The sequence below is a fragment of the Chiloscyllium punctatum genome, chromosome 24 (assembly GCF_047496795.1).
Source record: "Chiloscyllium punctatum isolate Juve2018m chromosome 24, sChiPun1.3, whole genome shotgun sequence".
Taxonomy (NCBI): Eukaryota; Metazoa; Chordata; class Chondrichthyes; order Orectolobiformes; family Hemiscylliidae; genus Chiloscyllium; species Chiloscyllium punctatum.
The window spans coordinates 60,893,717-60,916,693 of NC_092762.1; the positions used below are offsets into that span (position 1 = coordinate 60,893,717).

At 41.5% G+C, this 22,977-nt stretch overlaps 1 protein-coding gene across 1 annotated transcript in view; it reads left to right on the plus strand.

Annotated features, from left to right (window-relative positions):
- Positions 1-22,977, plus strand: part of tmprss9 (transmembrane serine protease 9) — a 39,830-nt gene that overhangs the window by 422 nt on the left and 16,431 nt on the right. Inside the window, exons 2-7 of the mRNA XM_072593965.1 lie at positions 7,622-7,796; positions 8,279-8,335; positions 11,644-11,757; positions 18,562-18,727; positions 19,588-19,862; positions 21,763-21,899. Of these exons, the coding sequence (XP_072450066.1) occupies positions 7,655-7,796; positions 8,279-8,335; positions 11,644-11,757; positions 18,562-18,727; positions 19,588-19,862; positions 21,763-21,899 (891 nt within the window). The 5' untranslated portion in view covers positions 7,622-7,654. The remainder of the gene's footprint in view (positions 1-7,621; positions 7,797-8,278; positions 8,336-11,643; positions 11,758-18,561; positions 18,728-19,587; positions 19,863-21,762; positions 21,900-22,977) is intronic.

The following is a 22,977-nucleotide window of genomic DNA, read 5'->3' on the forward strand; positions in this document are numbered from 1 at the left end:
ACTGAGGCAGTAAAACATAACAAGAAACCAGGTTAAAGGGTTGGTGATCCCAGTAATCCAGAATTGCATCCCAGTGGTGTGGCAGTTTATTTCGACTATTTATGAGAGAGTTCTAACTCTATTTGTAATTGCAGTATGGGAACGGAATAGAGGATTGTGGAGAGAGGGGAAGAGGGTGATGAAATGAGAGGGGAAGAAGGTGGGAAAGGAGGGGCAAGACAAGAATTGGGGAAGGGAAAATTGTGATGGCTAAGATTGCGGAGTATGAGAGAATCTTGAAAATTGGTTTAATGTTGCAATGAAAATAAAAGTTTAATTGTCCACAAAAAGAAGTAAAAGATTTTAACGTGGAAAAAGCTGGTTTGATGACAACTGTCACCTAATTTTGAGCTATTCTGTTTCCTTTTTTATTTGTCCAATTTTAATTATCTTCCGACTAAACTTTAAAATTAGAAATTTTTTTTGTTTTGTCAGTGAATGACTATCCAAATAAAATATCAATCAATAATAAACTTTTTTAGATGATTGCAAAATTTAAACATATTCCTTTCAATATAGAATACATATGTCAACTGTTCATTTGCACCTGATATAGAATATTCCTGTTGTGCACTGTTGCGTACTGTCTAATAAGGCAAAATACATTTGACGAGCAGAGTTATACAAGTACTTGGCTGTGAGAGCTCTGTGTGTTGGCATCTACATCTAATGTTAGATCAACAAGAGGAGCATTACACATTATAAAGTCGATTTTATACTGATCATGATATACAAGCCAAAGTGCCCAAAGTCGTGCATTGTAGATCTCAAGATCCTGCACTGGGGAGCAATGTGATTTCAATTGGCATCAATAATAATGAGGCTTGCACTCCCATTGAGATTGAGGATCTCACACTGACCTAGACTTACTGTCCCATTGGTACCAAGCCTTTAAACACATTTCAAACCTTTGATACTAAAAATCACCATCATTAACATCTTTCTCATAAACAAGGCTCAAAGTTTGAGATTAGTATAGTATAGTTACACAGAGAAGGCTGGAAAATAAGATTGAGAAACATATGAGGCATGATCAAAAGGCAGAGCAGTCTCAATGGGCCAAATGATCTAATTCTGCTCCTTTATCTTATGGTCTAAGTAATATTACAGGTTACAAGTGTTTTGTTCTGGAGATCACAACTTGGATGCTAACAGCCTCAGTAGCAGAAGGAGGAAAGCCAATTCAAACGCATTTAAGTATAATATTAAACATCTTCCTTTTTAGTGTGAAATAAACTTATAAACTGTTCACTTGGCACCCAATGTAGAATATTAATATCTAGCTCTGTTTACCGCACCTTTGCCTAAGTGCAGGCCAATGTTTGGTCATAGTGTAGTATAAACAGAGCAAGACAAGAATATTCTAAATCAGGTACTAAGTAAGCAGTTGATGAGTTTATTTCACACAATGAGAGAAGATGTTTAAACCATTCTTAAAAGTACTTTGATCAACCTTTTTCAGCTACTGAAGCTGCTAATAGCCAAAACATAATCTCAAGAACAAGATACTTGTAATCAAAAGCATGGTTATTTGGAGCCTCAGAAACAAGAATGAATTTCAAGTCATTTGGAATTTCTATCAGTATAGTTTGACATAAGGGAATCATAAGCAGAATATAAAGCTTGAGTAGTTCAGTGATGGTATCTCAGCCCTGTCTCCCTCTCACACCCTGCCATTATTTATAATGAACTAGATCTCAGATTAAATCATCATTCCTTACAATCAGAGCAATTTTTAAAAAATGCAGAAATTATCCTGGACTGTGAGGCTATTGTGATATCTGTATCATCAAATAATGCTCTCAGCTGATTCACTGGAGGGTGTAATGATGAGAATCTTTGCATTAGCGGCAAATGACAGGGCTGTATATAAACTGGAGAACAATTTGCTGTGGCTTGAACTTTACCTCATTTTTCATATGGGACAATAGCTTTGTTGCAGCTTTGAAAAAGAACGCTCACTCAGTCTCTCTGATGCAGATGAGAGAATACGGTTTTGGAGCTTTGATTGTGTCTGTTTCTTTGCTGCTGGAGGCTTGACATTTTAGCTCAGGATATTCAAACAAGGAAGTTTCAGGAGAATTGGACACAGATTTGTCAGCCCACAATGCATACCAGGACTTTGGAAAGGGAGAGGAGATTGGAGTTTACGAGGACTAAGGGAGACAGAGAGGATCACTGTCAGTACAGTAGGCAGGGCGCTAATTTGCCAATGAGATAGGATGGGGGAATCTTGCAGGCTCCCTTCTCCTGAGCACTCTTCCCTAATCCTGATCCAAAATACACATTTGAGGAAGTTGGGTGAGGGCTTAAAGGCTCAAACTGTGGACTTTCCATAACAAAATAGTTGGAGATGTAGGTTTGAATTTTACTGTTCTTGACCTGATGGGGGTGGTGGCAGGAGGGAGTTTTAAAATAGTGATATCTGGGATATAATCAGCTCTCCATTGTACAGAGGTGTACAGTTAACTACCAATTTCAAGGCCCTGGTTTGGGTGAATTAAAAGGCCTGCCAGTATTTTGCTAATGTAGACGAGCAGGAGGCTGGAAGAACACAGCAAGTCAGGCAGCATCAGAAGGTGGAGAAGTCAACGGTTCAGGTGTAACCCTTCTTCAGGACATTGGCCCAGTCTTGAAGAAGCGTTACACCTGAAATGTTGACTTCTACACCTCTAATGCTGCCTGACTTGCTGTGTTCTCCCAGCCTCCTGCCTGTCTACCTTGGATTCCAGCATCTGCAGGTTTTTTTCGTCTGTAACCAAGTAGTTTGCTAACAGCAGACTGGGCTCCCATAACATGGTGAGGCTGCCTGCTCTGGAAGCAGCCTTCCTGTAGCAGTTTATGGGAAAGAAGGAGCGAAGACAGCCCCTGCCTCCCTGAAAGATTCTGATTGGAGAGGCCATCCTGCTGGCCGTTCCAAATATTTGTCCTAGTCTTACCCCTCAATGTCCTAACATCAGATTCAAAAGGTCAGGGGATAGTTCACCATTTGCTGCCTGGTGTTAAACATGATGAATGGCTAGTTGGACAGGTATCAAAGCGCACATTCAGTTGATTGTTTAACAATCTAAACCTTCTGCCCTCATAACTCTTCCCCCCCACCATCACTCTTATAAAGTTAATGAACTTTACAGACTCATTCTTTTCCTAGACTTCAAAAAACTCTTCACTTTTCATTCTGGGGCTTCCAGAAAGTTCTCGTTCTGAGAACAACAACAGCAACTTGTAGTTATGCAAACCCTCAGTGTAATAAAGAATCCTGGAATATTATTAAATAAATAGCTGTTAGAACAATACCTGGTGAAAGAGGTAGGATTTAAGGAGAATCCTGAAGGAAACAGAGCTAAAGGAGGGAATTTAGATTTCTGAAGGGATGGCCTTTAAATGGTGGAATAAAGAAAACTGGGAAGTGCAGGGGGATAGAGTTGGAAGAGTGCAGAGATCTATGAGAGTTACTAGATGACTCTCTCATGGGGAATATGTGGAGAAAGTGAGGACTGCAGATGCTGGAGATCAGAATCGAGAGTGTGGCACTGGAAAAGTACAGCAGGTCAGGCAGCATCAAAGGAGCAGGGGAATCGATGTTTCAGGCATAAGCCCTTCATCAGTAATGACTTGGGAAATATGTGCCTTTACATAGATCCAGGCAAACAGCCTTTGCTATAGAAACTCTAATTCAGGACAAGAGTCCATAGAATACTCCTGTGCGTCTTATTTTTCTTTCCCAAAAACCTACTTTTATTCATAAATTATGTAAAGGTACATAATAATTCAAATTTCAGATACATTAAATGGAATAGAGATCAACTTAGAGTTATAATTCTTACACTAAAGTATATGTTTAGTGCCGAGGGATGTGTAGGTTAGATGCACTAATCAGGGTAAATGTAGAGTAATAGGGGAGGGGAATGGGTTTGGGTGGGATACTCTTCAGAGGGTCAGTGTGGACTTGTTGGGCCGAAGGGCCTGTTTCCACACTGTAGGTATTCTATGATCTTCTATGAATTGCTTCACTACATTTGCCCTTACAGGATCAGGTTGGGCTAGATGCACCTTGACTGAGCTCCACCACAAAGAGGAAAAACTTCCCACTGACTATTTTGTGTTTACTCCCACTTTAGTGTCTTGTATTTAACATTGGTTTGTTATTCTTTACCAGATCAGTTTCATTCTGGCAGAAGTCCAGCGAATTGATACAACTAACAACATGAGATGACAGATTCTCCATAGTTAGTAGTGACTGTACAGTCTGCTAACCAGCCTCTGAATAAGAAATGAAGAAGCATATTGAAGATAGCTCTCAATTTGAATGGCATTGACCTGATGCCGTTTATTGTTCTGATGCAGATCTTTCTCAAGCATGGAGGATACACACTGTCCTTGAAAAAATACCCAGGGCAAAATTTTCCCTGTCCTGTGGAGTGTGAATAATGTAGCAAAACGTGGGAATACAGAACAAATGTAAAAATCAGAAACTCGATATTGAGAATTTTTTCCTGATTCTTTTTGTCCCCCTCAAATGGCAACTTAAATGGCAACTTGAGAATCTTGCCATTGAGCAGCGGCGACCTTATTTTCTTCCATTTGCAACTCCATAAGGCCCTAGTTCTCCATATTAATACACAATGACCAATTGTCATCTCCTTCCCTGAGAAACTACGGGGTGGAATTTCCAACATCAATCAGACTGGGGACCTGCTCACCATTGTTCCTTCTCATTTTCTTTTCAAGGGAGGGACTGAATATGATGGAAAGGGATGCAAGAGCAGTTATTACTGATCCAAGAGCATGAGAGGTGATTGATTTTCCACACAGGAGTGTAGGAAATGCAGACAGCAGGAAGGATAGTAGTTTGGGAGGATGAGGTGGGTAAGATCCATTCAGTGGATATAACGATGCAACAATGAGAATTGTTGACTATGAGTCTTGGTGCAAGACATGTGCAATAGCAGGATTAGTGAGAGGTGGCCCTGTGAGTGTAAGGGCGAGGGAGAAGATGTTGGCACATCTCCATGTGTGGCAACACTTTCCAGAGCCAGAAGTCTGTGCCACAGTCAGAATGCTGGCGCTGATTACAGTACATGGAACCTTGAAGCGGCTGTGTGCAGCCTTGCAGCTTTGAGGCAGTATTGCTCGCTTCTGCTGCAGTTGTGGAATGCTTGTCCTGGTCATCATGCAACTGCTTCTTCACAACAACATCTCTGAATCCTCCGTGGTCACCATTCTCCTGGACCCTTCCTGTAGCAAATTCCAGCTTTGCTACATCAAACCCGCTCCCAGACTAACTCTCACACTACTTCAGCCCTTCAACCTTTGGTTCTGGAGCTCAAGGACACCTCAGACTGGTATGCTTCTGCCAGGTCTCATACATCCTGTGCATATACGTGAGATGTATCAAATGGCTTTTGCCTTACTTTTTTAGTGCACAATCATCAACTCTAGCATTGACTTACAGGCTGCTGAGCTCTCTGGCTTACATTGTTTGTTAGCGCAGAGGGGCAGCTTGTCACGATAGGGACCACTAAACTGTCAAAGGAGTTAGGGAAGATCATTGTGTGGCATTGTGCACAGAACGTTCCAGCAGTTCATGCAGCAGACACATGCTTCAAGCAAGCGGCATGTTGTAAACGTCAAAGGGGAGCAATCATTAGAAAGGTGAAAAGGGGCTACTGTTGGGAGGTGGATTGCCAGTCAGTCACAGGACTCAGGCTATTCCAGTCTAGGAAGGTGACCACAATCAGAGTTTGGGGATACACACACTTGCAATCCAGGGATTAAGCGAAGTTCAGTCCTGCAGGTCAAGTGCCTGCCTACCCTGGCACTACAGGTAAGTTTGTCAGTGAGCTTTGGAGACATCAGTCTGGGGCAGTGCCAATTTTCCCTGCATTGAGACAAAGGGAGGGACTGAATATGATGGAAAGGGATGCAGGAGCAGTTATTAGTGATTCAAGAGCAGGAGAGGTAATTGATTTTCCACATAAGAGTGTAGGAAATGCAGAAGGCAGGAAGGGCGGTAGTTTGGGAAGATGAGATGGGTAAGACCCATTCAGTGGATATAACAATGCAATAGTGAGAGTTGTTATCTATGAATCTTAGTGCAAGACAGTGGTAGGGTTAGTAGGGTTAGTGAGAGATGGTCCTGAGAGTGTGAGGGTGAGGGAGAAGATGTTGGCACATACTCTTACAGAGCACAGAAGATCATTGGTCTTCTTCCTGCCCTGTTGGATGTCCCAGGTTTGGGACACAACATGGACCTAGATTGTAATTTTAGTCTGGGCTGCTTTGTTCCAGTGATGGAGACTCCTGTAGCAGTCTGCAAGAAAAACAACAGCCCTCCTAGCCACCATCCTGTCCATGAAGATCTCCAAGACCCTGTCTTCAAAATGGGGAGTGAGCTTTCCTATCCCTTTAGCAGTGCTCCTGATAACAGTGAAGCACTGCACTGTGAGAGCCCACTCTTGGCTTGTAGCATATGATGTGCAGCTGGACCTTAATATAACACCAGGGACCTGAAAGCAAGGAGATCCTGGGAGTGATGAACACTTCTGCCTTTCCAACTTCACAATTCCCCAAGAAAAGCCCCCAAAACCCTGGATTAATGAAGTGAAGAGAGGAAGATTGCAAAAGAAGAATCCCTCTTAGCAATGGCAAATAAGGCACCATGAATCTCAATCTTAAAACACTTTAACAGAAAATGGCAGAATTTTACCCTTAGTACCCCGACATCTGGAAATGCAATTTCTGATGGATCAGCTGCACCTGATCTTTGATATTAAAATTCCCATTTGCATCAGATTATGTTTAATATGCAATTTGTGTGCCTATTTTACAAATGTCTCTGTTCAGTGGCCATTGGTGGCTCAGTGGTTAGCACTGCTGCTTTACAGTATTAAGGACCCAGGTTTGATTCCACCCGCAGATATGTGTTGTGTGGAGCTTGCACATTCTCCCTGTGTCTGCATGGGTTTCCTCAAGGTTTTCTGCTTTCCTACCACAGTCCAACAATGTTCAGGTTAGGATGGATTAGCCATGGGAAATGTAGGGGTGTGGTGTGAGTGGGATGTCCTTCGAAGGGTTGGTGTGGACTTGATGGGCCAAATGGCCTGCTTCCACATTGTAGGGATTCTATGATTAGCATCTCAGGAAATTGTAATCCAGGAAGAATCAAATCTCAAGGATTGTGTCCCAGTGAGAGTCAGCACTTTCAGGAGAGCAAGGAAAAGATTCAAGTTTTTATAAAACAAGCAAAAAAAATGTCAAACTTGACTGGTCACTTTTTGATCAAGTATATGCACCTCTTCGAAATATCTCTGAACCCTTTCAATCTGGAAGTATATCTAGATGCATCTTAATTCTTTTTATGCCATCCATCTTTATGTCCATATCCAGTAATTTATCCAACAATCTTCTTAGCTTTAAAGTTAAAGAGTTCTGTCTGTCTCTTCTCCTCTCTACCATCCTTATTTTGAATTTGCAGCCTTTGGATTTGGACATTTCAACATAATGATCAACTTGCCTAATTTGTCAATCCCCCAAACCAATCTTGCATTGTCCTTTAATATACAGGTGGTTTATTTTACAGGATAACTGTTAATTGGTACTATTGGTGCAAAACATGGAACCCAACAAAGAAGTGGACCAACCGCCAATAACAGAACCGAAGACCGAATTCAGGAACACTCTTCACTTGAAGATATCCCTTACTGTGATGTCCTTGTGTCTTATCATAGCTGCCATTATCCTGGGAGTTTATTTTGGTAAGTCAAACAAAATGCTATTTTCTGAAGGTCATTGTAAAGTTCAGTTCATTGTTTTCTTACTAACTAGCCCCCTGCCCACTTCATTTCTATTTAGTGTTACGTTCCTGAGTAATCTCATGTTTTTTGCTTATATTTCTCCCAGCTAAACTCACCCAAGGGGCTAGTCACCTATGAGCAACTGCGGGGGTTATCAGATGGTAATTCACCATTGGGAGCCTCAATATGTTCTTGTCTAACATCTGCACATATTCTTGTTCCTTCCAATCATTGGAAAACACACTTCTCATTGGCTATTCATAACCTAAGCCACACTGTTGCAGTTCTCATTGATACTCTGATTGAAAAGAGCATGAATCAAAGATTGAATGTTGGATTTCCCTGCTTTGTACTGGCTGTACACAAAAGTGGGCAATGAATTTAGTAACTAAGCCCACTTCCAATGCATATCTGCTATATTCATCTATTTTTCCTTATTACAGGAATATATGGAGCTCAAAAAAAGATCCCCTCCCAGCAACACCTGGCCATGAAAGCTAGTAAGTACAACTTCTTTTCATTCAATCCTCAGATTGTTGAATCACATGACTCCTATAAATGTTTGATTACCACAGCATCATGTAGGGCAGCATAGGGCGGCATGGTGGCTTGGTGGTGAGCATTGCTGCCTCACAGCACCAGGGACATGGGTTCGATCCCAGCCTCGGGCAACTGTCTGTGTGGAGTTTGCACATTCTACCCGTGTCTATGTGGGTTTCCTCTGGGTGCTCTGATTTTTCTCACAAAATCAAAGATGTGCAGGTTAGGTGAATTGACAATGCTAAATTACCCATCATGTTAGGTGCATTAGTTGGGGGTAAATATAGGGTAGGGGAATGGGTGCTAATCAGCAGAGGGTCAATGTGGACTTGTTGAGCCTATTTCAATACTGTAGGGAATCTAATATAATCTAAAGTGTCCTGAGGAACTGCAAGTTTTACAGGTCAGCCTTTGTGAATGGGGTTTTGGAATTTGGTGATTTGGCTGAATATACCAATGGCACAGCCATTCCTGTTAAAAACCTATTACAGTATTGGAATGCAAGCAAACAGAGATTGCACTGTGAGGGCTGACCAAGGATGACTCAGGGGAATCTCTCTCATCTGTTCAACTACTGATTGTCTTTATAGCTGTAACAATAATTGTTTTCATGAAGTTTAATTCTTCTTACTTAAAACATCTACCTTTAAAACAGTAACTACTTGCATTAAGGCCATTACAAAGTTAAAAGTGATGACTGCGGATGCTGGAGGTTAGAGTCGAGAGTGTGGTGCTGGAAAAGCACAGTGGGCCATGCAGCATCCGAGGAGCAGGAGAATTGACGTTTCGGACAAAAGCCCTTCATCAGGATTCCTGATGTCGATTCTCCTGCTCCTTGGATGCTGCATGGCCCACTGTGCTTTTCCAGCACCACACTCTTGACCATTACATGGTTGTCAATTATGGAGGTTAAAGTTTTCAGTTTACTTCAAGCAGGAAGTGGATCACAGTTTTAGCATTCCTGTAAATTCCATAATTTTCAGGGTCACGTGGTTATTGCAGAACAGATTGAATGGCAATTATTAAAAGAGCATATCATGGAAATATGGAATGATTGCAGCAGAAATCAGTGCCATGATTTCTGCAAATGTGAATGGTTCAGCAGTTGTTACAGAATTCAGCAGCTTCCAGAATAATCTGAGTTGTATAAAAATATGAAAAGCTGGCACATTTTTAAAAATACTGTATATTTTAAATGTATTTCTGAAATTAAGAATTTACCTCAGCATCTGAAATTTAGTGCCCCAATTCAGAGTTTTTCTTGCTCAAATAACCATTTTAACTTGTGGTTAAGGTGACTGTACTTTTCCTTCCTTTTCTTGGTCTTGCTGAGATGCTTGCCTGGGAATTGCTTTGTCCTGGTCCTTCCGTTCCCTGGGACCATTAGCAGGAAGAGCCTGGCACTGAGGAGCTCAGAATCCTTGATCAGGTATAAGGTCTGGTATCAACTAATTTGTTCAGGTAGATAGAGTCTTGGAGTTATAGAGATGTACAGCATGGCTACAAACCTTTTGGTCCAGCTTGTCCATGCCAAACAGTTATCCCAATCTGACCTAGTCCCATTTGCCAGCACTTGGCCCATATCCCTCAAAACCCTTCCTATTTATATACCCATTCAGATGCCTTTTAAATGTTATAATTGTACCAGTCTCCACCACTTCCTCTGGCAACTCATTCCGTACACGTACCACCCTCTGTGTGAAAACCTTACTCCTTTGGTCCTTTTAAATCTTTCCCCTCTCACCTTAAACCTATGCCCTCTGGTTTTGGACTCCCCTTCCCTGGAGAAAATACATTGGGTATTTACTTTATCCATCCCCTCACAATTTTACAAACCTCTCTACAAGGTTACCCTCATCCTCCGACTCTCCAGGGAAAATAGTCTCAACCCCTTCAACAACAGCAACATCCTTGTAAACCTTTTTGAACCTGTTCAAGTTTCACAGCATCTTTCCTATAGGCAGGACATGAGTATGGGATAGTAGGGAGTAACACAAGGGGCTCTGTGAGCAGGATCCTGTGGGAGGAAATTTGTTTGTGCTTTTAAGAAGTGATAATTGCGCAGGTATGGCGGACATAGATCAATGCCACACCCCACAAACCTCCAACCCTGGTGTCTTACATTTGTTTGGGATGCACAGCTGTTGTGTTCAGAATGCATGTAAGACATTCGCTGGCCATCTTTATAAAAATTCGCTCATAAGAAAGTGGAGGTGAGTTTCCATCCCAAGTCGGGGTGGGCAATTGGTGCTGGCCCAGACAGCGATGGTCACATCCTGCGAGCGAAAGGACAGCATGTTTCTTACACATCATTCCTGATGGGCTGGGTTTTAGGACAGAGATGAGGAGAAACTTCTTCACCCAGAGAATGGTGGCTGTGTGGAATGCTCTGCCCCAGAGGGCAGTGGAGGCCCAGTCTCTGGATTCATTTAAGAAAGAGTTGGATAGAGCTCTCAAAGATAGTGGAATCAAGGGTTATGGAGATAAGGCAGGAAGAGGATACTGATTAGGAATGATCAGCCATGATCATATTGAATGGCGGTGCAGGCTCAAAGGGCTGAATGGCCTACTCCTGCACCTATTGTCTATTTTCTATTGTCTATTCTCACCGTGTGACGAGGTGACACAAAGCCAAGTCAGTTGCCGCACAGAACAGTCTTGTCCTTTAACTTGGATTTATTCTGGAATGTAGTCACTGTTGCAATGTAGGAGGAACACAGCAGCCAATTTGCACACAGCCAACTCCCACAAGCAGCAGTGTGTGATCACCAGCCGATTTCAGACTCAAAATATTTTGATTCAGGAAACTATAGATACTTCAATTTGATACCCCTTCCAAGCTCTCGACAGTAAACAGTTTTACAACCAAGAGTCTGTACAGAATGAACATTATCACAAGACCAATACCCTCCTCATCTGTTTGTTTGTTCTTTTTTTTAATCTAGTCCCTGTGCTGTCTAAAGACCTGTTTCTGTATAATCTCAGTCCTGACGAGTAAACGGGTATTCTGTCCTGGAAGGTGGGTATTTTTGGCAAGGTCAGGATTTGTAGCCTCCTTCTTAATTGCTCTTGAATTGAATGACTTACTAGGGTAGGGGGAAATTGTGAGCCAATCACATTGCTGTAGATTTGGAGTCACATGTGGACCAGACCAGCTAAGGATTACCTAAAGGACTTTCATGAACCAAATATGTTTTTACAGTAATCGAGGTCGTTTCATGGTTGCCATTAAGTACAATGTACTAATGTCTTGTCCTTTGTAACACAGCAAGCTGCTCTGCTGGGAATTACATGTGCAAGAATGGCCAGTGTCTTACAAAATCCAATCCGGAATGTGACAAGACAAATGATTGCTTGGACCAATCAGATGAGTCAGAGTGTGGTAAGTTTTAATTGAAGGTCACATTCATTTAGAGACCATCCAATACAGATGTTAACATTTTAAAAAATGCTGATCCAATAAACAGTCTGTTGCTTTCACCTAATATCCATTCTTTTATTCATTAATTCTTACCTATGTAATAAGCCAACAAAATGCACAGAGTGTATTGATCCCAGATTTAAATGGTGGCTGAGACACTATTCTTTGAATCCTTCAGCATTCTTTACTCCCTGTAGGAATTTTGTTTTGACTTCAGGCTACAACTGACCCTATCTTTCTCTTTCAAAAACTACGTGCTTTTTGATATATGTTGTGGATCATATGAAACTGTCAAGATTTAGGAGTTATCCATTTTCTTGGGATGCTTTAGCCAACTGACAAGCTACTATAATTAAGCTATGTGGAAGACTGTCAGATTTAGGTTCCAGTCTGAGATGCTCCTGCTTGCTTTTGCCCTCCTAACAATTCCACTTAAACAGCAGCTCCTGGGAAGATCCAAGATGGCGGCGACCCAGCAAGTCTGAGTCTATAGTGCTCCTCCCAAGACTTGAGCAAAGTGGGCCACCCGCCTCCACCACACTCACCAAATCATTTAAAATAGTTTTACTTAATGTAATTAGTTGCTCTGTTCTAAATTTGAACAGTCTAGTCTCCTGCAAAAATGACTAAAGGGAAAGGAGCCCGCAGTTCTCAACAAGCAGGAACCCTTTCCTCACCCTCCCCAGCTGCAGCAGAGGAGTCCGCAGCCGCCCCGGGGGACTTACCTACGGTAGCGAGCCTCGTGGAAATAATTTCCAAACTTGACGCGAAGATTGACACCTTCATCGAAGAGTCCCGGAGCAGATGGAATTTACTCTCGGTCGTGCTTTTGACATCGAGGAAATCAAGCGCTGAGTCGGAGTGGCGGAGCTAAAGGCAGCGACCTCTGAGACTACCGCAGAATCGGCCGTGGATTGGGTCCGGACTCTCGAACAGCAATTCCGGACCTTAGAAAATCATATCGACGACCTCGAGAATCGAGGAAGGCCAGCTTACAGCGTTCCTTGAGCAGTGGCTTCCACAGCTGTTAAATCTGGAAACTGGATCAGGCCAGGTAAGGGGGGAATGGGCCTACCGGGTTGCAATACGTGGGCCCGGCTTGAACCAATGCCCCCGCCTGGTCCTGTTCTGGCTGCAGAGCTACAAGGAAAGGCAGATGCTCTTAGAAGCTTCCAGAAATCTTGGGAAAGATCCCCAAGCCATGATTTATAAAGGATCCAAGATTATGCTATTCCAGGACTTTTCCCCAGCTTTGGTCCAAAAGAGGAAGGTGTTTGACGAAGCGAAGAAGCATTTAAGGGACTTAAACATTCAGTACTCCCTGCGCTACCCAGTGACACTACGCTTCAGCGATGAAGGGTCCGTGTATAACTTCGGATCACTGGAGAAGGCCAAGGAACTTTTGGACTCTCTTAGATAAATTGTAAGAGATAATTCGAGTGGTGAATGATGTTGTTCTGCCCTCCCCCACCCCGGTTTACCCCCTTTTTTTCTCCTTTCATTACTTTATTGTTTAATATTATCTCTGGGGGGATGGGAGAGGGGTTTATTTATTTGTTCTTCACTTAGCAATTTTCTCCCCCTTTTTTTAAATATATATATATAGGCCAGGGGGACCTAGTTAATGTAGGTGGAGGGAGGTGGTTATCTTATCCTATTTTATCTCTGTCTTTAAGAGCGGGGCTGTTTTCCCCCTGTTATTTTGTATTACTATATTTAATTATTATTTGTTGAGACTGTAATTTTATCGTTATATATGTTCATACATGGTATTAACATTACCAAATATATCCAGATGTTGGTGTGGGTGGAGGGGGAGGAGGAAGGGGTAGGGTACTCACTGTTAACTGTTTGTAGTATATTTGAACTTTCTTTATTCTATTGTGGGTCAAGGGTGGGGCATTGGTTGAGAGAGAATATGATGGGCTTTTGGAAAGGAAGTGATGCCCCCTGGGAACAAGGGGGAAAATCTCCATTTAAATACGTTTTATATTTTTTACATTTAGAAATAGTTTTTTATTATATTGATGTGAGTGTATTAAAGAACCTCTATTTTTGTGAATTTTATATGTTCTATGCTCGGGATGTTTTGGATAGGGTTTCTTCTCCCGAGGGGTCTCGGACTTACCCGGACGATTATGGTTAATCAGTCGATTAAATGATGCACCTGGAATGTCAAGGAGAGTAATTCACCAATCAAAAGGAAGAAAATATTATCAAACTTCAAGAGAGAAAGGGTTGATATAGCTCTCCTACAGGAGACACATTTATTGGATAAAAACACTTGAAATTATGACAGGGTAGATTTGATCAGGCCTTCTTTTCCTCCTTCAGCTCAAAAAGTAGGGGAGTAGTCATCCTTATTCGGAGAATCTCCCTTTCAAAATCCTAAATCAGATAAAAGACAAATTTGGATGATATATTCTAATTAAAGTCCTTGTAAATGGAGAGGAATATGGGATCTTAAATCTGTATTGTTCCCCGGCACATCCTTTTAAATTTATAACGGAAGCCTTCTCCAAATTGATGGCTCTCAGTGCTCATCATACAATTATAGGGGGAGACTTTAATTGTATTATGGACCTGGAAATAGATAGGATTCCCAAGAGTACTGCAGGAGTATCCCCCAGATCCAGACAATTGGTGGATTTGAACAAAGAATTAGGACTAGTAGATGTGTAGAGATGCCTTCACCCACAGGGCAGAGATTTTTCTTTTTACTCCAATCCACATAAATGTCATACCAGAATTGATATGTTTTTTGCCCCCTCGATTTTTAAAAATTCCATATCAACCTGTAAAATAGGTAGTATAGCAATTTCCGATCACGCTGCTGTATATATGGAAATCAAGGCGAGGAACAACGGGACATCCCCTCGGCATTGGCGTATGGACCCCTTCCTAATGAAAGATAGTAAATTTGTAAAGTACTTCTCTCAAGAATTTAAAACTTTTTTAGAAATTAATTCAGGTACGGCTAGCAACCCATCAATGATGTGGGAGACCATCAAGGCTTACGCGCGAGGTTTGGTCATTTCATACACGGCCACCCAGAAAAAGTTAAAGGGAGAACAACAGCGTCTACTCGAAGCTCACTTAAAAGCAGCTGAAACAACATACGCTGACAGACCCTCTATTATCAAATTACAAAGGATTACGGCCCTTAGGACAGCTCTAAACACCACGCTTACCCAAACAGCGAAGAGGGAAATATTATTTGCAAAACAAAGGTTATATGAATTTGGCGACAAACCGGGTAGATACTTAGCATTTCTCGCAAAGATAAAAAAGGCCCCTCAAACTATCACGTCTATCAAGGAAAGTGCAGGTACTCTGACTCATGATCATAAAAGGATTAACGCAATCTTTAGAAAATTTTATTCTGACTTATATAAATCACAGGATTGCGAATATAGAGCTAGGAGGATGCAGTCATTTTTTAAAAACTTGACCTTTCCAGACCTAACCCCAGAACGGGTATCAGTCCTAAATGTTCCCCTGACACAATCAGGCAACTTCAGAGTGGTAAGGCTCCTGGCCCAGATGGCTTTCAAGCTGAATTCTACAAAGAATTTACAGGAATACTGGCTGGTCCACTTATGGACATGTATAACTACACACACAGTCAGGGCTGTCTCCTGCCTTCGTTGAAAGAGGTGAGTATCTCTCTTATTCTCAAAAAAGGAAAGGACCCAGAAGATTGCGCGTCATACAGACCAATATCCTTGCTAAATGTAGATTTTAAAATTCTTTCTAAAACATTAGCATTGAGGCTAGAAAGGGTATTGCCACACATTATAAAGGAGGATTTAGAAATTAATTCAGGTACGGCTAGCAATCCATCAATGATGTGGGAGACCATCAAGGCTTAGATGCGAGTTTGATCATTTCATACTCGGCCACCCAGAAAAAGTTAAAGGGATTTATTAAGGGCCATAGATCATCCAATGATGTTAGAAGGGTTTTGAATGTGATTCAAGCCTGCCATCAGGGAAAGATACCAGGAGTAGTAGTCTCATTAGACGCGGAAAAGGCATTCAACAGGGTTGAATGGTTATACCAGTTTTACACATTGAAAAGGTTTGGTGTTGGAAAGGTGTTTGCCAAATGGGTGTCAACACTGTATAATGATCCCAAAGCAGTTATGATCGCCAATGGATTAGGCTCGGATAGCTTCAGTGTGGATAGGGGCTGCCGTCAGGGATGTCCTCTCTCACCGTTGCTATTTACGCTAATAATCGAGCCACTAACAGAAGCTATACGGGCTGACCCTAATATAACGGCCCCGAGGATTGTACAGGTAAACATAAAATGACCCTTTGTGCAGATGATGTTCTCCTATTTCTCTGTAATCCCCTGATGTCCGTGCCTCACTTAATCCAAGTTATTAATACATTTAGTGTATTCTCAGGCTATAAAATTAATTTCTCAAAATCGGAGGCTATGCCAATGGGGCGCCTTGCTAGTATATCCCACCTATCGGACGCATCCCACTTTCCCTTTCGGTGGTCCCTGGAGGATTTCTTATATTTAGGCATTTTTATCACCCCAGCATTTGGCCAGCTACACAAGACTAACTTTGTGCATTTACTGGAAGGGATAAGGCAGGACCTCCAGCGATGGGGAGACCTTCCAATTTCTTGGTTAGGCAGAATAGCACTAATTAAAATGAATGTCCTGCCCTATCTCCTATACCCTATGAGAATGCTTCCGGTGATGCTGCGAGGTTGGCACTACACAAATTGTATGGCTGGCTCGGTTCCTTCATCTGGAATCATGACGGCCCCTCATTAAACTGAAGAAGCTACAGCTTCCACAGGCAAGGGAAGGATTGGACTTCCCAGATTTTAGGAAATATCAGTTAAGTTCCCTATTAAGTTACATAGCTGATTGGGACTTGTCTAACCTGCAATCAATCTGGCTGGACATCGAGGCTTCTCAAGTAAAATGGCCACTTATTAACCTCTTATTTTCAGACAAGAGGAAAATCATTATGGATCACTGTAAAAACCCTATAATACTAAACACAATTAAAGCTTGGAATATAATATGGACAAATGAGGGCAATTCACATAAAACATCCCCTTATACTCTGATAGTGGGGGCATGGGGGTTTCAACCAGGGCTTACAGATACCACTTTCAAACTCTGGAGATCCAGGGGTATCTCCTATTTAGGGGATCTGTTTAAGGAAGGGGTCCTGATGTCTTTTGAACAGCTGCATCAGAAATTTGGATTATTGATCTCTTTCAATACTTCCAAATTCGAGATTACATACAGAAGAAGACTACGCTATTAGATAGTCTTTATAAATCAGACAGAGAACGTAGAGTGTTATAGCCAATGGGGGTACCTTCGGTCAGCACTCTTTATCATTTATTACATGATGAAGTATCGGAAGATATGGACAATCGGCTTAAAACATGGGATCAGGATTTGGGGCTGGAACTCTCTATAGAAATGTGGAATGACATTTGGGAAAATGCCAGAAAAATCTCCATCTGCAACAGAACTCTGGCCATTCAGTTGAAGATACTTCACAGGGCCCATATAGCACCGGACCGATTGGCAAAATTTAAGGCAGGAGCATCTCCAATGTGTCCCGAATGTAAAATAGAGGTGGGCACTCTTTAATATTGCCTATGGACCTGTCATAAGATCCGTAGATATTGGACTAAAGTAGCAAATGCTCTGACAGAAATCTTGGGAATGGAAATTAGAGTGGATCCTGTATCTCTCCTTTTGGACTTTTCGAACTTACCCTCCCTGGATATGCACGGGAAGAGATTGTTTTCCATTCTTTCTTTCGGTGCAAGGAAAAATATTTTGGTAAACTGGGTGGCTGAGGGCCCTCCTGGACTTTTGAATTGGCACAGAATAATCATGGAATATATTCCCCTTGACTTCCTTACAAACATGGTGCACCAAAAAACCGAATTATTCCGTAAAATATAGTAGCCTCTTCTTGAATTACACAAATACAGATATTTCGGCCATTTTTAACAAGGGCTTTTATCGAATTGAGATAGCGACCCTGGCTGGTCCGGGGCCCCTTGGGAGAGGAATCCCGCACGGATTTTGTTACAATCTGATGTTAACGCATTCCAAGCATGTACTTTGCTACTCAATTTCTGTGTTATCTGTTGTATTTTTTTCTTTTCTTGAGTAATGTAAGAGATTTAATCATACACTCCAGTTAGTTGTAGGTTAGATTAGTAGTTAGTTGAGTTTTGTCTTTTTTCTTGGTATCTCTTTTTTGTTTGATAAATTTTGGTTATTATTTATTTAAGATTTAATTCTATATCAATGTTTATACTTGGGGTGTTTTTTTTATGTGTAAACTTGTAAAAACATGTTAAATTTTCAATAAAAATATCTATTAAAAAAAACAGCAGCTCCTTCCACCCACTAATCTCTTAGTTCAGTCGTGCGAAGATTAGGTACAGTGTAAAGGTCTCTCTGCACTGTTGTAATGAACATCCAGCAGTCAGATACATCACAGCGCTAAATGGATGTTAAAGATCATGCATTGTACGTTCACTGAGATTTCTGTTGGCTGAGATCTGGATGGAGTGAGCTGATTAGTTCCGAATAAATATGGTGCCTGAGACCACACTGGCCAAACTGGGAGTCCATATGACACACAAGGGACATGCTTACTCTAATCTGTCATTTTCAAAAGAACACTCAGGGTAAAACTATCTAATTCAACTGTGTACCTCAATAATGTTTGGTTATGAAAATCTTTTATGTTTTCTTTTATAGACTGTGGTACCCCCTTGATGTCGAACAGAATTGTTGGGGGCAAAGAAGCTGCCTTTGGGGAATGCCCATGGCAAGTCAGTCTACATATAGTTGACATTGGCTATGAATGTGGGGCCACAGTTGTGGCAAGCACATGGCTGATCTCAGCAGCTCATTGTTTCATGAGGTGAGGCGTCCTTTGAACTGATCAGCGTTGATTGATTTAGACACACATCCAAGCCGGTGAGACCCAATCATTCTAGTCTGGTTCTTTTGACTAATATCTCACATGGTATTTTGAGGCTTTGAGCTCCCAAACGTTTAGCTGATAAAGTTCTCTGGTAATAGACCCATAACAGGTCATTCTGGAGTCTAATCCTGATCTGTATATTACTGAGCCAGAGACTAAGTTTTGATGAAAGTTCAAAAACCAGAAGTGTTAGCTCTATTTCTCCCCACGGATGTTGCTTGACTTACTGAAGTCTTCTCGCACTTTTTGTGTCAGATTTCCAGCAACGACAGTATTTCACATTAGTATTAGCAGTAAGAGAGTTTCTGGCTTTAATCACAGTGCCTGCTGATCTCAGCCAGCTGGCAGTAGAAACTGTAATTAGTCTCCATGCCTTGTGCTACTGGGAAGAAATTTGGAATTTATGTTAAATGAAATTAATTACCGAGGGTAACTATACTCTGTGGGTGTCAGGATGCAAAACTCTAACCCAGTGCAAATAAATATCCAAGATATTGTCTTCCAGGGATAGTCAGTGAAATCAGCACCCAGGAAACTGTATCACAGTGAGAGACAGCACCCAGGATACTGTACTTTAGGGGTGTTAGGATCCAAATCTTTACCCATTGGGTGTCAGCACCCAGGAATCTGTCACCCAGTGGGAATTGACTGCCAGTAAATTGTACCTCAGTTGGTGGCAATCAACATTTACACAACCATAAGCCATTGATAGTCACTGACCTCAGAAGAATAATAAATCCTGTGATAAATCAGGAATGTAGACACAAGAATCATCTTTCTGTTTCGGTTCTTTGCAGCTTTCAATATCCAACGGATTGGGAGGCAGTCCTTGGAACTATCTACAGAAATGGTGAAGGTTCGACCACAGTGAAAAAGAAAGTGAAGAGGATCATTATTCATCCATTATTTGACCCATCTATTCTTAACTATGATGTGGCTCTGCTGGAGTTAACCACTTCGATATCATTCTCCAAATTAATCCAGCCTGCGTGTTTACCATCTCCTGTTCATATCTTTCATGCAGGAAAGAACTGTACCATCTCAGGATGGGGAACTCTGAATGAAAACAATGGTGTGGAGATAATTTATTTATAAAACTGTTCTTTTTTGTTCTTTAAAGAAAAATTCTAAAATTGCTAGTGACCCTCAACCTTTCAGACCCCTTCAGATGATCTTCCCTAAATCAGATATGGGTTGCGATATTGTTCAGTTGACCTTCAAAGTAGACATGCAATCAACTATTCCTTGACTTGTACATGTGAAAGTTCCTTTCCTCCTTTGCTTAGACAGGAACTTAGCATATGGTGGATGTATTGTGCAGGGAGCTGGTTCTGTCCAACTGCAGTGTTGCCTCTGAAATTGTTCATAATTTGCTACTGTTCTCCTTTTTTAATGTTGATACATTAGACATTTTGCAACAATAGGAGCTCCCCATAATCATGAAACTCGTTAAGATGTAAAATTGAATGATGCTTGTGCCACTCATTGGCAGATACAATAATAACTAACAAGGCACAACATCGTGTGACAAGGTCTGATCCTGACATAACGTTGGGCTGTCAAGTTACCTTTTATCCGTCCAGACAAGTGGGCATTGCTGGCTGGGCCATCATTTTTTGCCCTTGAAAATATGGTCATGAACTGCCTTCTTGAACTGCTGTGGTCCATTTGCTACATCCGGTGTTGATAGAAAGGGTATCCCAGAATTGTGACCCAGCGATACTGAAGGAATGCTGATATTGTTCCAATTCAGGATGGTGAGAAGCTTGGAGGGGAACTTGTAGATGGTAGTGTTCCCATGTATCAACTGCCCTTGTCCTTCTAGATGGTAATAGTCATGGCTTCAAAGAGTCTTGGTGAATTTCAGCAGTGTATCCTGTAGATGGCACACACTGTTGGCACTGTGCTTTAAAGGTGGAAGGGTTGAATATTTGTGGATGTGGCGCCAATCAAGTTCACCCTGGATGGTGATAAGCTGCTTCACTGTTGAAGGTGCACCGATCAATGCAAGAGTTGACTATTTCATCATATTCCTGATTTGTGTCTTGTCTAGTGGACAGGTTCTGGACCCTGCTCCAGTTTCTGAAGTTGTTTGTTGGCCTAAGGAGAGGATCTCACTCTCTCTCAGCACATTGTCCATTGGTGCTGCTTGCCAGCTGTCATCACTCAGTCTCATAACTGAAAGAATTCTATCACTATTTAAAAGGGGCAGATCTTCCCAGAATCCAGTTGGTCACTGCATTCAACAAACCTTGCCCATTCAGTAACAACTCACAATCTACTTAAAAATCATATTTTATCTTTGCAAGAAGTAAATTCCCAATTGCAGTTTACAACTCCCAGTTTTCTTCCCTCATCTTTTGTCTGAATTAATCGAATTTTGGAAGGTTAAGTCAGGGTGCCTGAAATGTTCTAAAACCCTGAGGTGACACCACCCTTTATTTTCCTGTTGTTTTCTTCATTGTTGTCCTCGGCTTTTGTTAATTTTAGCGAAGTCCTTTTCTCTACTCTAGTACTAGTTTCCTTGGCGTTTATGTCATTCTCTAGCTCAGTTCTGATAATTGAATCAAAGTAGTTAATTGGAATTAAAGCTATTTCCTTATTTTCATTTATAATCTAAAATTTTAAGAGGCCTGTGTTAATTTTAACCACCACTTTTTTCAAATATAATTGTAAATATTTATTTGTGGCCAGGTCCCTGTGACATATTCCTACCCAGGAAGCATTGAGAAAATTAAGTGGCCCCTCTGTGGTAATAAACACTGAAGTTTGGATTTTGTGGCCCAGAGCAGTGACCAGCTTCCAGCACATGATATTGTGTCAATGAACTGCATTGATCATAGAAGCAGTGTTCCAAGTTCTGGGACAGGCATCAAATGTCATACTAGCAGAATTCCTACCCTTTAACCTACTCAGATTTTGTTGATGATGCCTCAGAGTTGACCCTTTGCTCTTTCTTATTTCTGTCACAGTTTCTTTACCCAACATACTGCAGAAAGGTACTGTTCAGATATTCAATCAAAGTGAATGTGTCAAACTCTACAGTGAGCCAGTGACACCACAAATGATCTGTGCTGGATCTTTAAATGGCCAAGTGGATTCCTGTCAGGTCAGTATTGTGGCCCAGTTCAACAGATTTTCTCCCAAAGTCTGCTCCCAGTCCAAAAGTATTTCATTCTTGTAAAGCCACTGTAATTGTTGATCGAGGAGACTTTGCAGAGCAATAGTTTGTGCCCTTGTGTCTAAACGATAAGGTTCTGGTTTGATCCCACTTCAAGACTCAGTGGGAGTTGTGTTCGTAATGTGGCCAGACAATTGTGTCAATTGGGAGGATTCAATCTGTGAATCCTCCTAATATATCTGACAACAGAAGGTTAGAACAGGAGATATTCCTGGTCAATTATACTTCAGAAGGTAATAACTATTCACTACAGTGCTTTTGTTAAAATAATCATGGGCCAGCATTAATCAAATGGAAGTCTACAGTTGCCACTACCGTCTTAAGGTATCAGACATGAATAGAGTTGTTTATATTTTCACATGTGCATTTATTAAACTAACACAGACCTCAGAATGAGCTGGATCAAAAATTGCCTTTAACCTTTGAGGCCAGGAGCTGAATCTAGCCCAGGCTGCCATAATGAACATTTCTGTCTGGTTGCAATAGTCCTGACATGATGAGAGGTTGAGTGTCATTTGCAATACATGTGTAACCAGCAACAAAATCCCATTTGTACAGATTTATAAACCTGTTTGATTTGTTTACCACTTCAATGTCATCACATTCATTTATTTTGGCAAGTACTGTAATATATCTTCCATCAGGCCCCTCCCAACATCCTTCCCCCTTACTATCCTACCACACTCACATCATCTCACCCTTACCACTAATGGTCCTCTGCTATTATTTCCCCTCCTAAAAATGGATTACTTTAATACAGTGACTCTGTTTTCAATTACAGTGGCTCAGTGGTTAGCATTGCTGCCTCATAGCACTAGAGTCCTGGGTTCAATTCCACTCTTGGGTGACTGATTGTGTGGAGTTTGCACATTCTCCCCGGGTCTGTGTGGATTTCCTCCGGGTGATCTGGTTTACTCTCACAGTCCAAAGATGTGCAGGTTAGGTGGATTGGTCATGGTAAATTGTCCAGGAAAGTGCAGGCGTGGTGGATTAGCCATGGTAAATG